The 21,455-nt window shown below is 46.5% G+C and overlaps 1 protein-coding gene across 4 annotated transcripts in view; it reads right to left on the reverse strand.

Annotated features, from left to right (window-relative positions):
* The window catches only part of LOC111952930 (low-density lipoprotein receptor-related protein 5), an 84,160-nt gene that overhangs the window by 12,183 nt on the left and 50,522 nt on the right, over nt 1-21,455 (reverse strand). For all 4 annotated transcript variants that reach the window (XM_023971953.2, XM_023971956.1, XM_023971955.1 and 1 more), the window contains 4 exons: nt 3,730-3,946; nt 1,629-1,918; nt 1,188-1,414; nt 89-273 (listed from right to left, as the gene is read on the reverse strand). In XM_023971953.2, coding sequence (XP_023827721.1) covers nt 89-273; nt 1,188-1,414; nt 1,629-1,918; nt 3,730-3,946 — 919 coding nt within the window. The remainder of the gene's footprint in view (nt 1-88; nt 274-1,187; nt 1,415-1,628; nt 1,919-3,729; nt 3,947-21,455) is intronic.

The following is a 21,455-nucleotide window of genomic DNA, read 5'->3' on the forward strand; positions in this document are numbered from 1 at the left end:
GATATTACAGAGTTTTATGCTCATCATGTATCATCAATCATAAACTACAGAGGGGTTGGAGAAGAGCTTGACTACTGTATGCATTTACCTTGCATGTTGGTTGACTCTATCATACAGGTGTCCAGGTCGGTCCAGTAGAGTCTCTGGTCGATGTAGTCGATGGTGAGGCCGTTGGCTCTGCCCACTTTGTCCACTAGGGTCATTATGTTGCTGCCGTCCATGTGGGCCCTGGCGATCCTGGGCTTGCCTCCCCACTCTGTCCAATACATGTAGCTGAGGAGACACACAGAGCTGCTTTTAACATAGTAGAACGAGCCCATATTAGAGGTCGACCGATTAATCGGAATGGCCGACTAATTAGGGCCGATTTCAAATTTTCATAACAATCGGTAATCAGCATTTTTGGACACCGATTATGGCTGATTACATTGCACTCCACAAGGAGACTGCATGGCAGGCTGACTACCTGTTACGCGAGTGCAGCAAGGAGCCACGGTAAGTTGCTAGCTAGCATTAAACTTATCTTATTAAAAAACAATCAATCTTAACATAATCACTAGTTAACTACACATGGTTGATGATATTACTAGTTTAACTAGCTTGTCCTGCGTTGCAAATAATCAATGCGGTGCCTGTTAATTTATCATCGAATCACAGCCTACTTCGCCAAACGGGTGATGATTTAACAAGCGCATTCGCGAAAAAAGCACTGTCGTTGCACCAATGTGTACCTAACCATAAACATCAATGCCTTTCTTAAAATCAATACACAAGTATATTTTTTAAAACCTGCATATTTAGTTAAAAGAAATTAATGTTAGCGGGCAATATTAACTAGGGAAATTGTGTCACTTCTCTTGCGTTTTGTGCAAGCAAAGTCAGGGAATATGCAGCAGTTTGGGCCGCCTGGCTCGTTGCGAACTGTGTGAAGACCATTTCTTTCTAACAAARACCATAAATAATTTGACAGCCAGACAGTCATCTCTATGGGTACTGGTGAACAGATGACGTCAGCATAGCCTGGTTTCAGATCCGTTTGTACCACCTTGCCATTCCAACTCCTATGGTCATTGTCACACGTTCAAAGCTGGCAAGACAGCTCAAACCGATCTGGGACCAGGCTCATGTCAGTGAGACAGGTCTGTGAGTTGTGTCATGCAGATGAGCTGGATCCCAGTCAGTCTTACCCATTGGCAGGGTTAAGGGCCAGGGAGCGAGGGTTGTCCAGGTCCTTACACACCAGGACCTGTCGGTATTGTCCATCCAGCCGGGCCACCTCGATGCGGTTGGTCCCTGTGTCGGCCCAGTACACGTTCCTGCCCATCCAGTCTACTGCCATGCCTTCTGGGTAGTCCAGCCCAAACTCGATCACATGCTCCACAGAGCTGCCGTTCATGAAGGCCCTGCTGATGGTCTGAGGGAGGGAGGACAGTGGAGTTGAGTCAGACACTTGTACAACAGTCAGGCACTGAGCTCAATATGAACCAAAAAAGCCKGGAGCTTAAATAAATAAAACATCCCGATAGCTAAATTAACCCAGATGACAGAAAACAACCCCCCAAAATTTGAATGGAAACCCTAAAACGAATGACTAGAATAGAATGACAGAGAAAAGGAGTCATTCTCACCTTGGTGCTGACGTCAGTCCAGTAGATCCTGTTCTCGGAGACGTCAAAGTCGAGGGCGGAGGCCTCCTTGACCCCAGTGAGAGGGATGGCAACGTCGTTAGAGTTGGTCCCGAGGGAGATAGAGCGGATGTCAGCCCGGTTGGTGAAGAGCAGGAAAGCCTCGGGCACCACGCACATCCTCATGTCACTGAGGAGCTCCAGGCCCATGGGACAGTCACAGCGCAGGCCCTGGGGCCGGTGGAAACACAGGTGGCTGCAGCCGCCATTATCCTCCACACAGCCGTTTGTGCCTTTGAGGGAGAGAGGGAAAGAGAGAGACATGGTCAGTTTATCTGCAGCAGCCTGGGAGATCTGGTACTGTCCTCTCTAAGGACTGTTTACAGCTGTCAGTTGTGATAATACATCATACATAAGAAAACATTTACCATAGTAGTACTCAGAATTATTGCATACTTAATATTGTAGAACTTAAAAAAAATATTGAACCTATATTTTAACTAGGCAAGTCAGTTAAGAACAAATTCTTATTTACAATGACTGCCTACCCCGGCCAAACACTAACGACGCTGGGCCAATTGTGCGCCGCACTGTCACTACCTAAACTCGGCAAAAACAGAAACGTCTTTTAAAGATAATTCGTAAAAATCGAAATAACTTCACAAATCTTCATTGTAGAGGGTTTAAACACTGTTTTCCATGCTTGTTCAATGAACCATAAACAATTAATGAACATGCACCTGTGGAACGGTCGTTAAGACACTTACAGCTTACAGTTATGAAAACTTAGGACACTAAAGAGGCCTTTCTACTGACTCTGAAAAACAACCAAAAGAAAGATGCCCAGGGTCTCTGCTCATCTGCGTTAACGTGCCTTAGGCATGCTGCATAGAGGCATGAGTACTGCAGATGTGGACAGGGCAATAAATTGCAATGTCCGTACTGTGAGACGCAGAAGACAGCGCTACAGGGAGACAGGACGGACAGCTGATCATCCTCGCAGTGGCAGACCATGTGTAACAACACCTGCACAGGATCGGTACATCCGAACATCACACCTGCGGGACAGGTACAGGATGGCAACAACAACTGCCTGAGTTACACCAGGAACGCACAATCCCTCCATCAGTGCTGACTGTCCGTAATAGGCTGAGAGAGGCTGGACTGAGGGCTTGTAAGGCAGGTCCTCACCAGACATCACCGGCAACAACGTCGCCTATGGGCACAAACCTACTGTCGCTGGACCAGACAGGACTGGCAAAAAGTGCTCTTCACTGACGAGTCGCGGTTTTGTCGCACCAGGGGTGATGGTCGGATTCGAGTTTATCGTAGAAGGAATGAGTGTTACATCGAGGCCTGTACTCGGTGGTGGAGGGTCTGTCATGGTCTGGGGCAGTGTGTCACAGCATCATCGGACTGAGCTTGTTGTCATTGCAGGCAATCTCAATGCTGTGCGTTACTGGGAAGACATCCTCCTCCCTCGTGTGGTACCCTTCCTGCAGGCTCATCCTGACATGACCCTCCAGCATGACAATGCCACCAACCATACTGCTCGTTCTGTGCGTGATTTCCTGCAAGACAGGAATGTCAGTGTTCTGCCATGGCCAACGAAGAGCCCAGATCTCAATCCCATTGAGCACGTCTGGGACCTGTTGGATCGGAGGGTGAGTGCTAGGGCCATTCCCCCCAGAAATGTCCGGGAACTTGCAGGTGCCTTCGTGGAAGAGTGGGGTAACATCTCACAGCAAGAACGGGCAAATCTGGTGCAGTCCATGAGGAGGAGATGCACTTCAGTACTTAATGCAGCTGGTGGCCACACTAAATACTGACTGTTACTTTTGATTTTGACCCCCTCTTTGTTCAGGGACACATTATTCCATTTCTGTTAGTCACATATCTGTGGAACTTGTTCAGTTTATGTCTCAGTTGTTGAATCTTATGTTCATAAATATTTACACGTTAAGTTTGCTGAAAATAAACACAGTTGACAGTGAGAGGACGTTTCTTTTTTTGCTGAGTTTATAAATTAAACACACTTCTTACACTACTACAGCTGTGTACATCCAAATAACAATAAAACCCCATAATTTCCTCTTTCTCTTACCGGAGACCTCAGTGACTCTGGTGGCCTTGAGTCCCATGAGATCAGGTAGCTGGTCAATGATGATCTCTCGGATGGCGTTGGTCTTGTGGACCCTCTCGATGCTCCTCCTCTGCCAGTCCGTCCAGTAGATGTAGTCGCCCAGCAGCGTAAAGCCAAAGATGTGGGGTAGCTTGTCCTCCAGCAGGGTCATCCTGTTGGAGCCGTCCACGTCAATCACCTGGGTTTACGGAGAGGGGGGTTTAATATTGATGGGCAACCCAAGCAGTAGCTTTTGCCAAGTATGAGCATGGAGCAGTTGGGTGCTTTGCTCAAGGGCACAGTGGTAGGAAACGGCAACTGATAGGCATTTGTCTGATTAGGCATAAGCAATTGTCCAAGCAAAAGAGTATGTCCTCAGGCTCTTGTTCTGTAACACACAAGCATCTACCCACACCCATAGATCACGATTCCCCAATTGGCGGAAAGAAACTAGTGGGGATTTTATTTGGCTACCAAAGTTTACTGACCAAAACAAATCTTTTTTGTAAAAACAGCAAATCAAGTGATTTAATTTCAGAAATGTTCCACAGTATTCCCAAGCATAATATTGTATACAGAAGTTAGCATGGTTTGAAATTATTATGTTTTAGTCAAATATATCTGTTTGGGCTTCTTGCGGTCAATTTGCAGTCTACAAATTATTTGGAATTATGTTCCCGCCCCCCGACAATCCGCTCAAGAAAATAATAAAAGTATTGCGCCTGAATCTAGTTGATGATCCCTGCCATAGATGCTGTAGGCGTCAATATGAGTTATGACATCTAATTCTTGATAACCTGGGGTACATTTAAAACACACAAACAGGTCAGAGCAGGTTACTGACACTAGATAGAATGCACTGACAATGACAATAGTATTTCACAGGTGCATGTTCATTAATTTGTGTTGAGAACACTAATTTCAAGACTGTTTCAAAGCCAAATCATGGAGACATTTAAAATCAATAAAACTCAATATGTAACTAACTGCAAACTGACAAGCTATTTATATTCAAAGATCACCATTAACTATGGAGCATGACCGTCAATATCTCTATCTGGGGAAAAACACMATTTCTGCTAAGTGGGAGACCACGCAGAGTATATCATATTTAAATTAATAAAATGTGACAGTATAGGATTCCAGTCACAAGGGTTGCATTAGAAAATGAAGTAAACGGATATAGGGAGTGGTGCCAAAGCATGCCTCTGTCTTATGAGGAGCAGAAATAGAGAGCTGTTCCTTACTGGGAACTGAACTGCTTATTTCTGAAAAGGCTGCAATTACACTCAACACAATTCCTAGCCGACCCGGCATTACTATTACACAAAACTGTGCCACTGAAAATAGACCTGTGTTTTTTATTTTAGCAAACTGGTGTAAGCTCCAGGAAATATTTCAGTCCGACTGAAAATTCTGGAGTGTGGCATCTTATGATGGCCACTCCTACGTGACATGGTGAGCATATTCTACTCTAGGAGAAACTGAGCACTACACAGATCAGCACTGTGTGCTTCTACCATTTCGGTTTGCATGGAGGTATCAGTGGGTTCACGTGGGTGTTAATCACGCCATACAACCAACCAACCCTAGGTCTTTATTTTGGTGGGAGACAAGCCGAAGTGGCTCAGACACAAAAATGATAATGAAAAGTTGACTTCTCTGGATGAAAACGATGTCGTCCACAAGCACTTTACAAAACCCTATAGGAACTGAGCACAAAGGCACCAGTACACTTGCATATCCTGTTCACAGCAGGTATTTAACAATGGAAACTTGAACTTATAAGATCTGGTGGTCTTACAGATGACTTTGGATCGCTCTAGTGAATACAAACTTAGGCCCCTTCGACAGATATCTGCTGATGTCTAAATACTTCCGGCGCCGAAAAGAGATGGCCGCCTCGCTTCGCGTTCCTTGGAAAATATGCAGTATTTTGTTTTTTTACGTGTTATTTCTTACATCGGTACCCCAGGTAATCTTAGGTTTCATTACATACAGTCGGGAGGAACTACTGAATATACGATTAACGTCAACTCATCATCGTTCCTACCAGGAATATGACTTTCCCGAAACGGATACCCAGTGTATTTCGCCTCAGTCCACCCAATACAATGGATCTGATCCCAGCCGGCGACCCTGTGCGACGCCGAAAAAGGGCAAACGAGGCGGTCTCGTGGTCAGGCTTCGGAGACGGCACATCGCGCTCCACTCCCTAGCATACTACTCGCCAATGTCCAGTCTCTTGACAATAAGGTGATGAAATCCGAGCACGGGTAGCATTCCAGAGAGACATCAGGGATGCAACGTGCTCTGCTTCCACGGAAACATGGCTAACTCAAGGACGCTAACGGAGTCGGTGCAGCCAGCTGGTTTCTTCATGCATCGCGCCGACAGAAACAAACATCTTTCCGGTAAGAAGAGGGGCGGGGGGTATGCCTATGATTAACGAGAAGTGGTGTGATCATCATAACAACACACAGGAACTCAAGTCATTCTGTTCACCTGATCTAGAACTCCTCACAATCAAATGTCGACCGCATTACTACCAAGGGAATCTCTTCAATCATAATCACAGCCGTATATATTCCCCCCAAGCAGACACATCGATGGCCTGAACGAACTTTATCTGACTCTTTGTAAATGGAAACCACACACCCTGAGGCTGCATTCATCGTAGCTGGGATTTAACAAGGCTAATCTAAAAACAAAACTCCCTAAATTCTATCAGCATATCGATTGTGCTACCAGGGCTGGAAAAACACCTAGACCATTGTTTATACTAATTTCCGCGACGCTCATAAGCCCTCCCCGCCCCCCCTTTCGGAAAAGCTGACCACGACTCCATTTTGTTGATTCCAGCCTACAAACAGAAACTCAAACAACAAGCTCCGCGCTCAGGTCTGTTCAACGCTGGTCCGACCAATCTGAATCCACGCTTCAAGACTGCTTCGATCACGCGGATTGGAAATGTTCCGCATCGCGTCCAACAACAATATTGACGAATATGCTGATCTGTGAGCGAGTTCATTAGGAAGGCATGACGATGTCGTACCCACAGCAACGATAAAAACATTCCCAAACCAGAAACCGTGGATTGACGGCAGCATTCGCGTGAAACTGAAAGCGCGAACCACTGCTTTTAACAGCAGGCAAGGTGACCGGAAGCATGACCGAATACAAACAGTGTAGCTATTCTCTCCGCAAGGCAATCAAACAGGCTAAGTCTCAGTACAGAGACAAAATAGACGAGTTCGCAATTACAACAGCTCAGACACAAGAGTATTGGCAGTCTACAGTCAATCACGGTTACAAAAGAAAACCAGCCCCGTCGCGACCAGGATGTCTTGCTCCCAGACAGGCTAAACAACTTTTTGCCCGCTTTGAGGACATACAGTCCACTGACACGGCCCCTACCAAAACCTGCGGGCTCTCCTTCACTGCAGCCGAGGTGAGTAAAACATTTAAACGTGTTAACCTCGCAAGGCTGCAGGCCCAGACGGCATTCCCAGCCGCGTCCTCAGAGCATGCGCAGACCACTGGCTGGTGTTTACGGACATATTCAATCAATCCTTATCCCAGTCTGCTGTTCCCACATGCTTCAAGAGGGCCACCATGTTCCTGTTCCAAGAAAGCTAAGGTAACTGAGCTAAACGACTACCGCCCCGTAGCACTCACTTCCGTCATCATGAAGTGCTTTGAGAGACTAGTCAAGACCATATCACCTCCACCCTACCGGACACCCTAGACCACTCCAATTTGCTTACCGACCCAATAGGTCCACAGACGACGCAATCGCAACCACACTGCACACTGCCCTAACCCATCTGGACAAGAGGAATACCCATGTGAGAATGCTGTTCATCGATTACAGCTCAGCATTTAACACCATAGTACCTCCAAACTCGTCATCAAGCTCGAGACCCTGGGTCTCGACCCGCCCTGTGCAACTGGGTCCTGGACTTCCTGACGGGCCGCCCCAGGTGGTGAGGGTAGGTAAAACAAATCTCCACCCGCTGATCCTCAACACTGGGGCCCACAAGGGTGCGTTCTGAGCCCCTCCTGTACTCCCTGTTCACCCACGACTGCGTGGCCATGCACGCCTCCAACTCAATCATCAAGTTTGCGGATGACACTACAGTGGTAGGCTTGATTACCAACAACGACGAGACGGCCTACAGGAGGAGGTGAGGGCCCTCGGAGTGTGGTGTCAGGAAAAACCTCACACTCAACGTCAACAAAACAAAGGAGATGATGTGGGACTTCAGGAACAGCAGAGGAGCACCCCCCTATCCACATCGACGGGTCAGTGGAGAAGGTGGAAGTTTTAAGTTCCTCGGTGTACACATCACGGACAAACTGAATTGGTCCACCAAACAGACAGCGTTGTGAAGAAGGCGCAGCAGCGCCTCTTCAACTCAGGAGGCTGAAGAAATTCGGCTTGTCCCAAAAGCACTCACAAACTTCTACAGATGCACAATCGAGAGCATCCTGTCGGGCTGTATCACCGCCTGGTACGGCAACTGCCTCGCCACAACCGTAAGGCTCTCCAGAGGGTAGTGAGGTCTGCAGAACGCATCACCAGGGGCAAACTAACTGCCCCCAGGACACCTACACCACCGATGTCACAGGAAGGCCATAAAGATCATACAGGACAACAACACCCAACCACTGCCTGTTCACCCCGCTATCATCCAGAAGGCGAGTCAGTACAGGTGCATCAAAGCAGGGACCGAGAGACTAGAAAACAGCTCTCTATCTCAAAGGCCATCGGACTGTTAAACAGCCACCACTACATTTAGCGGCCGCGCCAACATACTGACTCAACTTCCAGCCACTTTAAAAATGGGAATTGATGGAAATGATGTAAAAAGTACCAACTAGCCACTTTAAACAATGCCACATTAATACCAAGTTTTACATACCCTACGATTACCCATCTCATATGTAATTACTGACCTATATCATCTACTGCATCTTTGCCATCTTATGTAATACATGTACCACTAGCAATTTAACTATGCCACTTTATTTATTACATAGCACCTACAGTACTCATCTCATATGTAATATACCACTCCTAACCATCTACTGCATCTGCCATGCCGTTCTGTACCACCACTCATTCATATATCTTTATGTACATATTCTTTATCCCTTTACACTTGTGTGTGTGTGTAAGGTAGTAGTTGTGGAATTGTTAGGTTAGATTACTGTTGGTTATTACTGCATTGTCGGAACTAGAAGCACAAGCATTTCGTTACACTCGCATTAACATCTGCTAACCATGTGTATGTGACTAATAAAATTTGATTTGATTGATTTTGATTTACTACCTACGGATTCACAGACGGCTCTGCCAGTGACGGCCATATTAGTGTGGCATATTGTTTTGCCGAGAAGCTCTTAAAACAAATACTTTCTGTACGGTGTGGTTCCCATCTCGAGCTCTTCCTGTGTGGCCAGGGAGCTTGGAGTGTGGAGATGGGGATGGGGCTSAGGCTGCTTCCAAGGGCTGCCTGCCCTGGAGGGGTGTCCACTTGATTAATTTATGTAATTCAGTCCCTCGCTTCCTACAGCTGGTGGAGCGACTCACTGACTTCCTCCCTCTCCCAATATGAATAAATAAATAATTATTGGCACATTGTTGGGTGAAATACTTTTTCTCTTCACAAACACTGCAGGCAGCACAATATGAAGGGGACAGGCAGAATTTGACACCACAGAGAAATGGTGTCGCTTTTGGGGAGAAGGTGAGATGGAGGATAATCCAGCTCACTAAACTGCTCTGACCACAATGCCGAGAGAGAGAGACTAGAGGGGTGGACTGGGTTCACACCGAGCATTCTTTATGGAACATTATACCGGTTTGGCTGTTAGGATAAAGACACTAGATAAAGACATTAGGAGAAAGCATATAGCACTGACTAAGAGGGCTAAGCACAACTCAGTGGAAAGTCTTAAAGGGGAACTGGTAAGATATTCAGAAAGGTTTGCAGTAACACACTGAGGGGGAGAGGGTAGGTCATGATGCTCAACAAAACAGCAGCCATAGTTTCTATAGCAGCCCCAGCTAGCAGAGATAATACCTCAACTGGACTTTCCTGGAAGCTTCACACAACTTGCGTGGTATGCCATGAATGTTATGATTCCCTGTTTTAGGGAAATGGATCATTTTAAACACTTTTTCCTGCCTTTGGAATGCAAATATGTTATTTTGCAGTTAGGCCTAATTAGAGCGTTATCTGTGACCCAATTAAAATATGGATGACCAGTTGTGCTTTGGAAGCAGACTTTCACTTTAATATTATTATAACACAATCTTGGGAGCGTGGTTGAACATAGGATGGGCCGGAGTTGATCTTTCTCGTCTCATGGTTACGTAGGAGTAAGGCATGAATTCTTTCCACTGGTGTAATTAGACCTTTTTATTGGATGGCATACCTTTCAAACATCTGTTTCCCCTTGCCTTTATGCTTTCAGTGGACTATAGGACATTGTTTGACTGCTCACCTGAGTAACCACCAAAAACCCCAGCTATTTTTACCAGCAATGGAGAAAATCGCCAACTCTGGCATTCCTTCCCTCTCCATTTCTTTCTCAGTCTAATCCAGGTAAGATTACTGCTCTTTCTATGGAGTCATGTTCCTCCCCATYCTGACAATTCCACATACACCGCTCGCCTTGCAGCGCATCAAAGGACTGCGCTGGTTGATTTTTGGCCCTGGATTCCAGCCACGGTGCGGCCACACTTTCTCCAGGTTAACTCTTTCTGGGGCTAGCCTGGGAGTGGAGGGGAGGATGGAGGGAAGTGGGGGAGTGGAGGCCCTAGACTGCAGGCACGGGTAAACGCATGGCTGCCAGCACACACTGGACCCTCTGTGCTGTTAACACGCCAGCTGCCTAGGCTAATTAGTCCAGAACAAACCTAAGCAGGCCTCTGAGGTCATTAAAACATAATGCCACAGGGAGAAAAAAAAAAGTGTTGATGGAATTTACCTCCCCTTCTACCAAAAAGGAAAATCTTGCAAACAAAACACAAAATGGACTCAAAATTTAGGACCAACCGAGAAAACAAAAAAACTGCACTTTGATGGCCATCCTATCAGCAGGAGTCTATCCCCCTCCCTTACAGACGTTCTATTCATTTTTTACTGAGACAATTAGACATGGCCTTCGCCACTGAAAGATGGGTGCACCATTTTTTCTCCCTGCTCTTTTTCAGAGACAATTATGCACTGGGAGAGTTTTTTTTATCGTGTGAGAACCCTTTTCTTGACCGAGGAAAACATAAACAAAACAGAAAACACAAAAGTCTCATCAGTAATTCAGGGAAAAGTCAATCCTCGGCAGGCTTCAATGCCAGCCAATTGTAAACGTCCTCTTTGCGCCTCAGTGTCATTGAGATGCCTTACAAATTCAATCTGCAGGCCGGGGCAGTGTGACGGAAGGCTGCATGGCCCTCAAAGCCCAGTCTTAGTTTCTACTAGCTAGCAGCTTATAGTGGAACTGACAGTGTTTTAACTACTTTGTAAATATGAAACAAACAGACAATGATAATATCAGTCAAAAATATAAAATTGACAGTTTATGCTTCAAAACCAACTTCATAAGAGGTTTTACAAAAGAGGTTATATTTGACAAAAAATGTCATTATGTAGAGCTGGGATGGTCAACTTTTATTGGGATGGGAGTCACAAAAAAACAAAACTCATCATGAGGGGTCGCAGTGGCTCGTGGGTTTGCGTACCCACATCCATACCACGCCCCCTTTGCGAGCAAAATATTTGTGAGTTAATTTCCTGCAATTCCACACATTTTTCCATGGTGCGGAGAGAATATGTAGCTATTTGTTTGGCAAGCTAAAACCACAGAGCCTAGCTAGCTGCTGGAAGGATGTCATGTCATTGGATGGACGAGTGGTTGAGTGGCAGACTTTCCTCCCATATCGTTTTTTGGTGGCTACACCTAGAGATGCAGGTGTCATTTGGTAAGCTAGCAAGAAATGTGAATCACTTCCCCTAAAGTAAAGTGAACTTGGCAAAGTTATATAATTTCTCCGGTCAACACAATAATAAATACAATCCTTCAAAACCCTACACCAGAGAAAATTATTTAGCCACAGAGGATCAKTAGCTTATTATTTTTCTTTGTTGCTTTAGATTGTTTTAAAATCACAAGGTCAGGGCATAACCAACAGTCGGGAAGCGTGCTATTTGGGCAGTGCGAGCAGCATATGAAATAGCTAGTTGTAAGTGAAAAGCATCTATAATGGACCTAAGCCTATCGCAATATTTCAAAATACAAATCGCGGGAAAAACACGAGGATAAAGAAAAAAACAAACCTGTCTTTTGCTACGCTATCAAAATTCTCAACTCACAATAGTTTGAGTGAACAGTAGCTCATCTTATTGGCACTATAGCGAAGAGCATCGGCCATATCCCGGTGAGTGCGCATATTCACTGTCTTTATCATTGGGTGTCTCCGTGCTCCTGGACAGTTTTTTTAGAAGAATAATTTCCTCCTCCAAGACGAGGTCGTTTTCATTTATCTCAGTTTGTCAGTGTCAGCCGAGTAGCCTACCCTTACATTTTTGGGGTATTAAAGATTCTACTAGTGTCTCCAGTCGTGAAGGTAAAGAGTCGTAGAATTGAATGAAATAAGTTTATAAAAGGCAAAAACAGTTACCGATTTTTCTCGGATCTACCAAAAAAAATTCACTCTAGCTGGGGCAGAGCTCTGGATGTGTGCAAAGAAAGGCGAAGAAAAGCAGAAGTATTTTTTGCGAACAGTGAGTCAGTTATATTGGGCTCCCGAGTGGTGCAGCGGTCTAAGGCACTGCATCTCAGTGCTAGAGGCATCACTACAGACCCAGGTTCGATTCCAGGCTGTATCACAACTGGACGTGATTGGGAGTCCCATAGGGCGGCGCACAATTTGCCCAGCGTCATCCGGGTTAGGGTTTGGTCGGGGTAGGCCATCATTGTAAATAAGAATTTGTTCTTAACTGACTTTCCTAGTTAAATAAAAATACATTTATTATTAGCCTAACTTATGACTATCCAATCTACATCATATTAGGAATAGTTGGCTATCTTACATTAGTCTGCAAAGGTGATGACAGATGCAGCAATACTTTATAATTAAGGTGATTTTTAAAATATTTTAAAATATTTTGTTTTGCTTTCCCCAAGTACAGCTATGCTGAACTTGAACGACTGTTATCCACAGTTACCATCGCTTAGTTGTCAATCAAATATATTTGGCATCGATCAAATGGGCAGCCAGGCAAGTTCCCATTGTTGTCACAACGTGGGTTGGGACCGAAGCATGCGTTAGCAGGCAAGCTGCAGAAGCATGAAACAAAATGAAATTGTTTCTTCATCATCTTGCTACAGTTGAAGTCAGAAGTTCACATACACATCAGCCAAATACATTTAAACTCAGTTTTTCACAATTCCTGACATTTAATCCTAGTAAAACATAACGATGGTCATTATGGCCTAACAGTTCTATTTTTGTTTCATCAGACCAGAGGACATTTCTCCAAGAAGTACGATATTTGTCCCCATGTGCAGTTGCAAACTGTAGTCTGCCTTTTTTATGGCGGTTTTGGAGCAGTCGCTTCTTCCTTGCTGAGCCGCCTTTCAGGTTATGTCGATATAGGACTCGTTTTATTGTGGATATAGATACTTTTGTACCCGTTTCCTCCAGCATCTTCACAAGGTCCTTTTCTGAGGGCGTGGAGGATTTCTTTTGATTTCCCCATGATGTCAAGGAAAAAGGCACCGAGTTTGAAGGTAGGCCTTGAAATACATCCACAGCTACACCTCCAATGGACTCAAATGATGTCAATTAGCCTATCAGAAGCTTCTAAAGCCAAATTTTCCTAGCTGTTTAAAGGCACAGTCAACTTAGTGTATGTAAACTTCTGACCCACTGGAATTGTGATACAGTGAATTATAAGTGAAATAATCTGTCTGTAAACAATTGTTGGGAAAATTACTTGTGTCATTGTCACGAATAGCACCGAAGGTGGCTCCCCTTCCTGTTCGGGTGGCGCTCGGCGGTCGTCGTCGCCGGTCTACTAGCTGCCACCGATCCCTTTTTCCTTTTCGTTTGTTTTTGTCTAATTGGTTTCACCTGTTCCTTGTTGGGTTTTTGGGGTGGGTACTATTTAAGTTCCTTTAGCCCGCTTGTGTTTGTGCGGGCTTGTTGTTATTGTACGTAGGAGGTGTATTGTTGATTTTGGGTTTTCGCTGTCCGGTTTATGTAACAGTGGTCTTTGGGTTGTGTTTGCGCCTGTGTTTTGGCTTCACCCATTTTTGTACCTGTTACTGTGGACATTAAAGCGTTTTTCCCCGTGAAACTTCTGCTCTCTGCGCCTGACTCCACACCCATCATTCTCCTGACGTTACAGAAGCCCGCACCAGGATATATGGAGTCAGCAGGAGCAGCGACCACCTCTCTCCCCACGATGGAGGAGAGAGTCCTTCATCACACGTCCATCCTCCATCGCATCGGATCAGCGATGGATCAAATTATGGAGAGGATGGACCGTTGGGAGAGGAGTGGTCTCCCTACTACCCCACCTACCCTCCCACCAGCAACTCTACCATCTCCTCCAGCGGAATCCGGTGCCAGCGCTCTGCGTATTACGCCTCCGAGGGAGTACGATGGAACGGCAGCGGGGTGCCAGGGATTCCTGCTACAAYTAGAGCTCTACCTGGCCACCGTTCGGCCGGCTCCCTCGGACGAGGAGAGCGTGAGTGTCCTCGTCCTTGCCTGACGGGTAGAGCCCTAGAGTGGGCCAATGCCGTCTGGAACGGGCCCGACTCAGCGAGGGGCCACTACCMAGAGTTCACCCGCCGTTTCCGGGCCGTGTTCGATCACCCTCCGGAGGGCCGAGCGGCGGGTGAGAGGTTGTTCCATCTCCGGCAGGGGACGAGGAGCGCGCAGGACTTCGCACTGGAATTCCGGACCTTGGCCGCTGGAGCGGGGTGGAACGACAGGGCCCTGATAGACCATTACAGGTGTAGCCTGAAAGAGGACGTCCGCAGGGAGCTGGCTTGTCGGGACACTACGCTCAGCCTGGATGAGCTAATAGACATGTTGATCTGGCTAGACCATCTGCTAGCTGCTCGCGGACGTTCTGAAAGGGTCCTGTCTGTTCCACCTCCTGGCCCTCCCGCTCCCTGGCCCTCCCGCTCTGCATCTAGGGAGACCGGAGGAGGAGGCTCCTCCTGTACCAGTTGTGGCCGGAGAGGGCACACTTCCGGTCAGTGTTGGAGGAGTCCATCTGGGAGTCGAGAGGGCAGGCAGAACACTCCTTGGTCACCCCAGGTGAGTCAGCACCACACTCTCCCAGAGCTTCCTGTTGGTCACATGTTTTTATTAATTTGTTTCCTTAAATTTTTTCCCTCTCTCCAGCATAAGGCGCTAGTCGATTCAGGCGCAGCGGGGAACTTTATAGATCGCGGACTCGCCCAGAGGTTGAGGATTCCGTTAGTTAAGGTAGACCCTCCCTTCCCCGTGCACTCCTTAGACAGTCGACCGTTAGGGTCAGGGCTGGTCAGGGAGGCCACGATTTCTCTGGAGATGATTACGCAGGGGAATCATAAGGAGCGGATTAGTCTGTTCCTTATTGAATCACCTGCGTTTCCGGTGGTGCTGGGGATTCCCTGGCTGGCTATTCACAATCCTAAGATTTTGTGGAGACAGGGAGCTCTCCAGGGGTGGTCTGATGAGTGTTCAGGCAGGTGTGTAGGAGTTTCCATCGGTGCGACAACGGTGGAGAGTCCAGACCAGGTTTCCACCGTGCGCATTCCCGCTGAGTATGCCGATTTGGCTATCGCCTTCAGTAAGAAGAAGGCGACCCAATTACCACCCCATCGACAGAGGGATTGCGTGATAAACCTCCAGGTAAACGCTGCACTACCCAGGAGTCACGTGTATCCTTTGTCCCAGGAGGAGACGTTGGCTATGGAGACATATGTCACGGAAGCCCTGGGACAGGGGTACATTCGGCCCTCCATGTCACCCGTTTCCTCGAGTTTCTTTTTCGTGAAGAAAAAGGAGGGTGGTTTGCGTCCGTGTATTGATTATCGAGGTCTCAATTCCATCACTGTGTGTTTTAGTTACCCACTACCTCTCATCGCTACGGCAGTGGAATCATTTCACGGAGCGCGGTTCTTCACGAAACTGGACCYCAGGAGCACGTATAATCTGGTGCGTTTTCGGGAGGGAGATGAGTGGAAAACCGTGTTTAGTACCACATCTGGCCATTATGAGTACCTCGTCATGCCGTACGGGTTAAAGAATGCTCCAGCTATCTTGCAATCCTTCGTCGACGAGATTCTCAGAGACCTGCACGGACAGGGTGTGGTGGTGTATATTAACGATATCTTGATCTACTCCGCTACACGCGCCGCGCATGTGTCTCTGGTGCGCAAGGTTCTTGGGCGACTGCTGGAGCATGACCTGTACGTGAAGGCGGAGAAATGTGAGTTTTCCAAACGAGCCGTTTCCTTTCTGGGTTATCGCATTTCCACCTCGGGGGTGGTAATGGAGGGTGACCGCGTCAAGGCCGTGCGTAATTGGCCRACTCAGACCACGGTAAAAGAGGTGCAGCGGTTCTTAGGGTTTGCCAATTACTACCGGAGGTTTTGGCCAGGTAGCAGCTCCTATTACCTCACTGCTGAAGGGGGGGCCGGTGCGTTTGCAGTGGTCAGCAGAGGCGGACGGAGCTTTCCGTCGTTTGAAGGCACTGTTCACCGACGCACCAGTGTTGGCACATCCGGACCCTTCTTTGGCGTTCATAGTAGAGGTGGACGCATCCGAGGCTGGGGTTGGAGCCGTGCTCAAACAGCGCTCGGGTACGTCACCGAAGCTCCGCCCCTGTGCTTTTTCCCCCGAAGAAGCTCGGGCCAGCGGAGCGGAATTATGATGTGGGGGACAGGGAGTTGTTGGCTATGGTTAATGCCCTGAAGGTGTGGAGACACTGGCTTGAGGGGCCTAAGCACCCTTTCCTCATCTGGACTGACCACCGTAACCTGGAGTATATCCGATCAGCTAGGAGACTGAATCCTCGTCAGGCAAGGTGGGCCATGTATTTCACCCGATTTCGTTTYACGATCTCGTATCGACCAGGTTCCCTCAACACTAAGGCTGACGCGCTGTCCCGCCTCTACGACACTGAGGACCGGTCCATCGATCCTACTCCCATCATTCCGGCGGCTAAGCTGGTAGCACCGGTAGTATGGGAGGTGGACGCGGACATCGAGCGGGCGCTAAGGGAGGAACCTGCGCCTCCACAGTGCCCGGAGGGTCGTAGGTACGTGCCGCTCGCTGTTCGTGATCAATTGATTCGGTGGGCTCATAGTCTACCCTCGTCAGGTCACCCGGGTATTCCGAGGACGGTGCGAGRTCTTAGAGGGAAGTACTGGTGGCCTACCTTGGTGAGGGACGTGCGATTCTATGTCTCCTCYTGTTCSGTGTGCGCCCAGAGYAAGGCTCCTAGGCACTTGCCAAKAGGGAAGTTACAACCCCTCCCCRTTCCACAACGGCCGTGGTCCCATCTATCGGTCGATTTTCTCACTGATCTTCCCCTGTCTCAGGGGAACACGACGATCCTGGTCGTTGTGGATCGGTTCTCGAAGTCCTGCCGTCTTATCCCGTTGCCCGGTCTCCCTACGGCCCTACAGACTGCGGAGGCGCTGTTCACCCATGTCTTCCGGCACTACGGGGTGCCCGAGGACATCGTTTCTGATCGGGGTCCCCAGTTTACGTCCCGAGTGTGGAGGGCGTTTATGGAGCGTCTGGGGTCTCGGTCAGCCTGACCTCGGGGTATCACCCGGAGAGTAATGGGCAGGTGGAGAGATTGAACCAGGAAGTGGGTAGGTTTCTGCAGTCGTATTGCCAGGACCGGCCAGGGGAGTGGGCGAGATACAGGGGGTACATTAAAGTGTTTTTCCCCCGTGAAACTTCTGCTCTCTGCGCCTGACTCCACACCCATCATTCTCCTGACGTTACAGTCATGCACAAAGTAAATGTTCTAACCGACTTGCCAAAACTATAGTTTGTTAACAAGAAGTTTGTGCAGTGGTTGAAAAACAAGTTTTAATGATGGCCGTGGCCATCTGGCTAGTATCAACAAGGGCTTTCTTCAACATATAGTTCAAACATTACGTAGAAAGCTTGGAATCTAGATCATAAGCAGTATGCACGGATATGCATTGCCAAACAATGCTACTCTGCCACCGTCTGGTTTGAAGTATTTTAACAAGGCTGGCGACTTCCAAAGTCTTTGGTGTGTGTGAACACAAGAGATTGTCTGCCGATACTCGGTTCAGAGGTGCCAAATACTGTCGGCAGGCAAACGTTTAACAATCCTACCAGTGTGTCAGAGCCCTTATAGCAGGTGCATTCCAACATATTCCTTGACAGCTACACTCGTGTAAGTTTTCGCTCCCACCCCAGTTGTAACTAACCTGGTTCAGGTTATCAACTAGCTAATTATTAGAATCAGGTGTGCTAGATTCGGGTTGGAGTGAAAACCTACAGGAAGGTAGCTCACCAGGAACAGGGTTGGAGAGCCTTAAAATTACAAGGCCAGGGCATAACCAACAGTCAGGAAGCGTGCTATTTGGGCAGCGCGAGCAGCATATGAAATAGTTGATTGTTGATTTGTGGTTGTAAGTGAAAAGCATCTATAATAGACCTAGGCCTGTTGCAATATTTCAAAATACAAATCGCTGGAAAAACAGAGGATAAATTAAAAAAAAWTWAAAAAGTATTTTGCTAGGCTATCAAAATTCGCTCAAACCCCAGTTGTAACTAACCTGGTTCAGCTTATCAACTAGCTAATTATTAGAATCAGGTGTGCTAGATTCGGGTTGGAGTGAAAACCTACAGGAAGGTAGCTCACCAGGAACAGGGTTGGAGAGCCCTGCCTTATAGGCAACAGAGAGAGAGAGACTACCTGTTCAGGGTTGTTTGATCAATAGGACTGTTAAGTTCCCAAATATAAGAGGATTTCCGTAGTATTTATTTACATTTTAGCAGAAAACCATTCAGGGGTATTTTGTGGTTTTTGGCAAACGCTTTCTAATGATCTAAAGTTGAGCTAATGCTGCAGTCTGTAAACACACAGTCCAGTTCAAAGTGTATGATGGCAGGCCCATGTGGCAAATGGCTTATTAACATATATGCCTACACAAGCTCTGATTGGTTATGGCGCACCAGTCTGTGTAGTCTGGGCCTGAACAAAACTGGCACGTTTTTATTAGGTTTTATCTACTGCAGTGGCTATTAATTGTCCAAACGCATGGTTGTATTTTTACAAATGCCTTACTCTACGCCATTCCCAAACATTCTATGAAAGTATGAAAATGACTCTGTGCTCGCTTCTCAGAAAATATAAAACATTTTATCAAGATTTCCTTTTTGCTAAAAAGCCATCAGTTCCACTTTAAAGCTTCTCTGAGGAAAATGACTGAGGCCTGACCAATGCTCCACACAGACGACAGGAATGGCACACACAGCATTTATGACATAAAAAACATGTATTTTTTACCACTGTCTCAAAATTACAGATCATAATTCCAAAGGCCTTTTAAAATGTCAAGCACTAGTTTATCCTATTTCATCTGAATTAAAAAGAATGTAGGCTATAAAGTCAGTGTCCTGAAAAAGTTAGATATTTGTAGTTGTGGGATCTGGGTATTATCCTGGGTTTGTGTTCCTACCTGCCCATCATATCATTGGGCAGGTAGGAACACAAACCCAGCATATGGCCTGTTGGCTCAGTTTGGGGATCACCATGAAGATGCACATAACAACCTGGTGGACTGCATTACCTGAAGTAGTTCAGGAGAAGCGCACAAATTAAATCTCCACATGAGCATCCCCCAACCCCTTTTAACTGCCAGATTTGATCATTTACACCCCCCCACCAAGGCCACTTCACACGAAACAACCTCCCAATTGGCTTTGAAATGTTATAGGGTTTGGCCAGTTCTTCCGAGGGCCCGACTCGGCAACAAATTATATTATATTTTTATCTGCCGAGAAGAGCGCTGCCTTAAGTCAAACAGAATGTCCATACTGCTTTTCTTTTCCCCTCCAATCCTCCATTATCCTCCCAATCAATCTCAATGTTCCATGCACTTCCCCCCCAACCCCCTTCAGTCCCTTTTCAAGCCTCCCTCTCTTTTCTTTCTCTCCCTCCCTTTTGAGGGTCGACCACCTCCACAGGAAATAAGCAGGAAAGGAGGAAAAACGCAATATTCTCAAATAACATTCAAACTATGTCACCCAATATAAATGTTTCTACTGTTTGAATCCTTTAACAAAAATGTGTTTTAAAAACTAGACTATTGGTTGTATGATCAAATTCTTCTAGAATATGTTTTACTGGCTTGCATGTTGATGTTARTCTTCACAGACCAATCTTTAAAAATAATTGCTGGATCTCATGAGCTCCTGTATCCTGTTTACAAAATAATCAACATCCTACTGCAATACACATTTATATTATCATAATCGTAGCCCTCCTCTGGAACTCAACATGAGCCTAATATGATGCCGAACTCCCCCCTCAGAGCCTGGGCAAACAGCTATTCCTCACATAGTACAGTAACAGGATTAGCTTATTGCTAGAAAACTATATATAACATACAATCATTTGGTTATAAAGGCATACCTTCAAATGGTAGATTGAGTTATTTCCTGGCTGAAGAGACATATTAGCCCCACAGGCTCAAGTTGATATACTGGGATTTATAATGTATGGCATGAATATTTTCTTTAGAGTATATCCATACAAAAAAGCTGGCCAAATCCCACTGTACCATATGGACAAACTCCAACACGCACACACCCAGACAGACACACAGAACCAGAAGCAGAGAGGGTCCAGCTCAGTGTTTCCCATACTCAGTCCTCGGGACCCCAGGGGGTGCATGTTTTGATTTTTGCCCTAGCACTAGACAGCTGATTCAAATAGTCAACTAATAAGCTTTAATGATCTAAATCAGCTGTGTAGTGCTAGGGCAAAACAAATAAACGTGCACCCCCTGGGGTTCCCGGGGACCGAGTTTGGGAAACACTGGTCTACCTGTAGCTGAACATAATAATTATTGATCCATGGAACTCCATCTTCTCCTGATCCATACACCTTCCCGGGAGATATGGATATAGTGTCTGGAGAGATTCACTCACAGTCAATCTCATGCACCAGTCTATAAACAGCCATGTATTCTCCTACCAGGCCTGCCAACAGTATGTCCAGCATAGCCAAAAAAGTATTACATTTACATGGTGTTGCAGCTTTCACACTCAGACAATCCTGCTGATCCAGGAGGCATGAGTAAATGCATWACTTGGGTAAGAAAAGCTTTGGGGCTAGTTTAGGCTGTTCATTCAGAATCATTACAGCAAAGAGTACTGTCAACAGTATACAGAACCAGTATACAAAACGTTATTTAGCCTATATTTACAATATCAGTCAATTGTTGAGCCCACCTGCACACACACATAACTTAGGCATAAGTGATGGGGAAATCAACCCTCCAAGCACCTTAATGTTAATGTTGCTAGGAACTATCACAGTTCATTCCTTTCTTCTCAACTGGGTTTTCAAAGAACGGTCTAAACAGGCTGGATGTCTCAGCAACTTCTTTAAATGCCACTCAGGCCTATTTGCCTG

The sequence above is a fragment of the Salvelinus sp. IW2-2015 genome, linkage group LG26, assembly GCF_002910315.2.
Source record: "Salvelinus sp. IW2-2015 linkage group LG26, ASM291031v2, whole genome shotgun sequence".
Lineage (NCBI taxonomy): Eukaryota > Metazoa > Chordata > Actinopteri > Salmoniformes > Salmonidae > Salvelinus > Salvelinus sp. IW2-2015.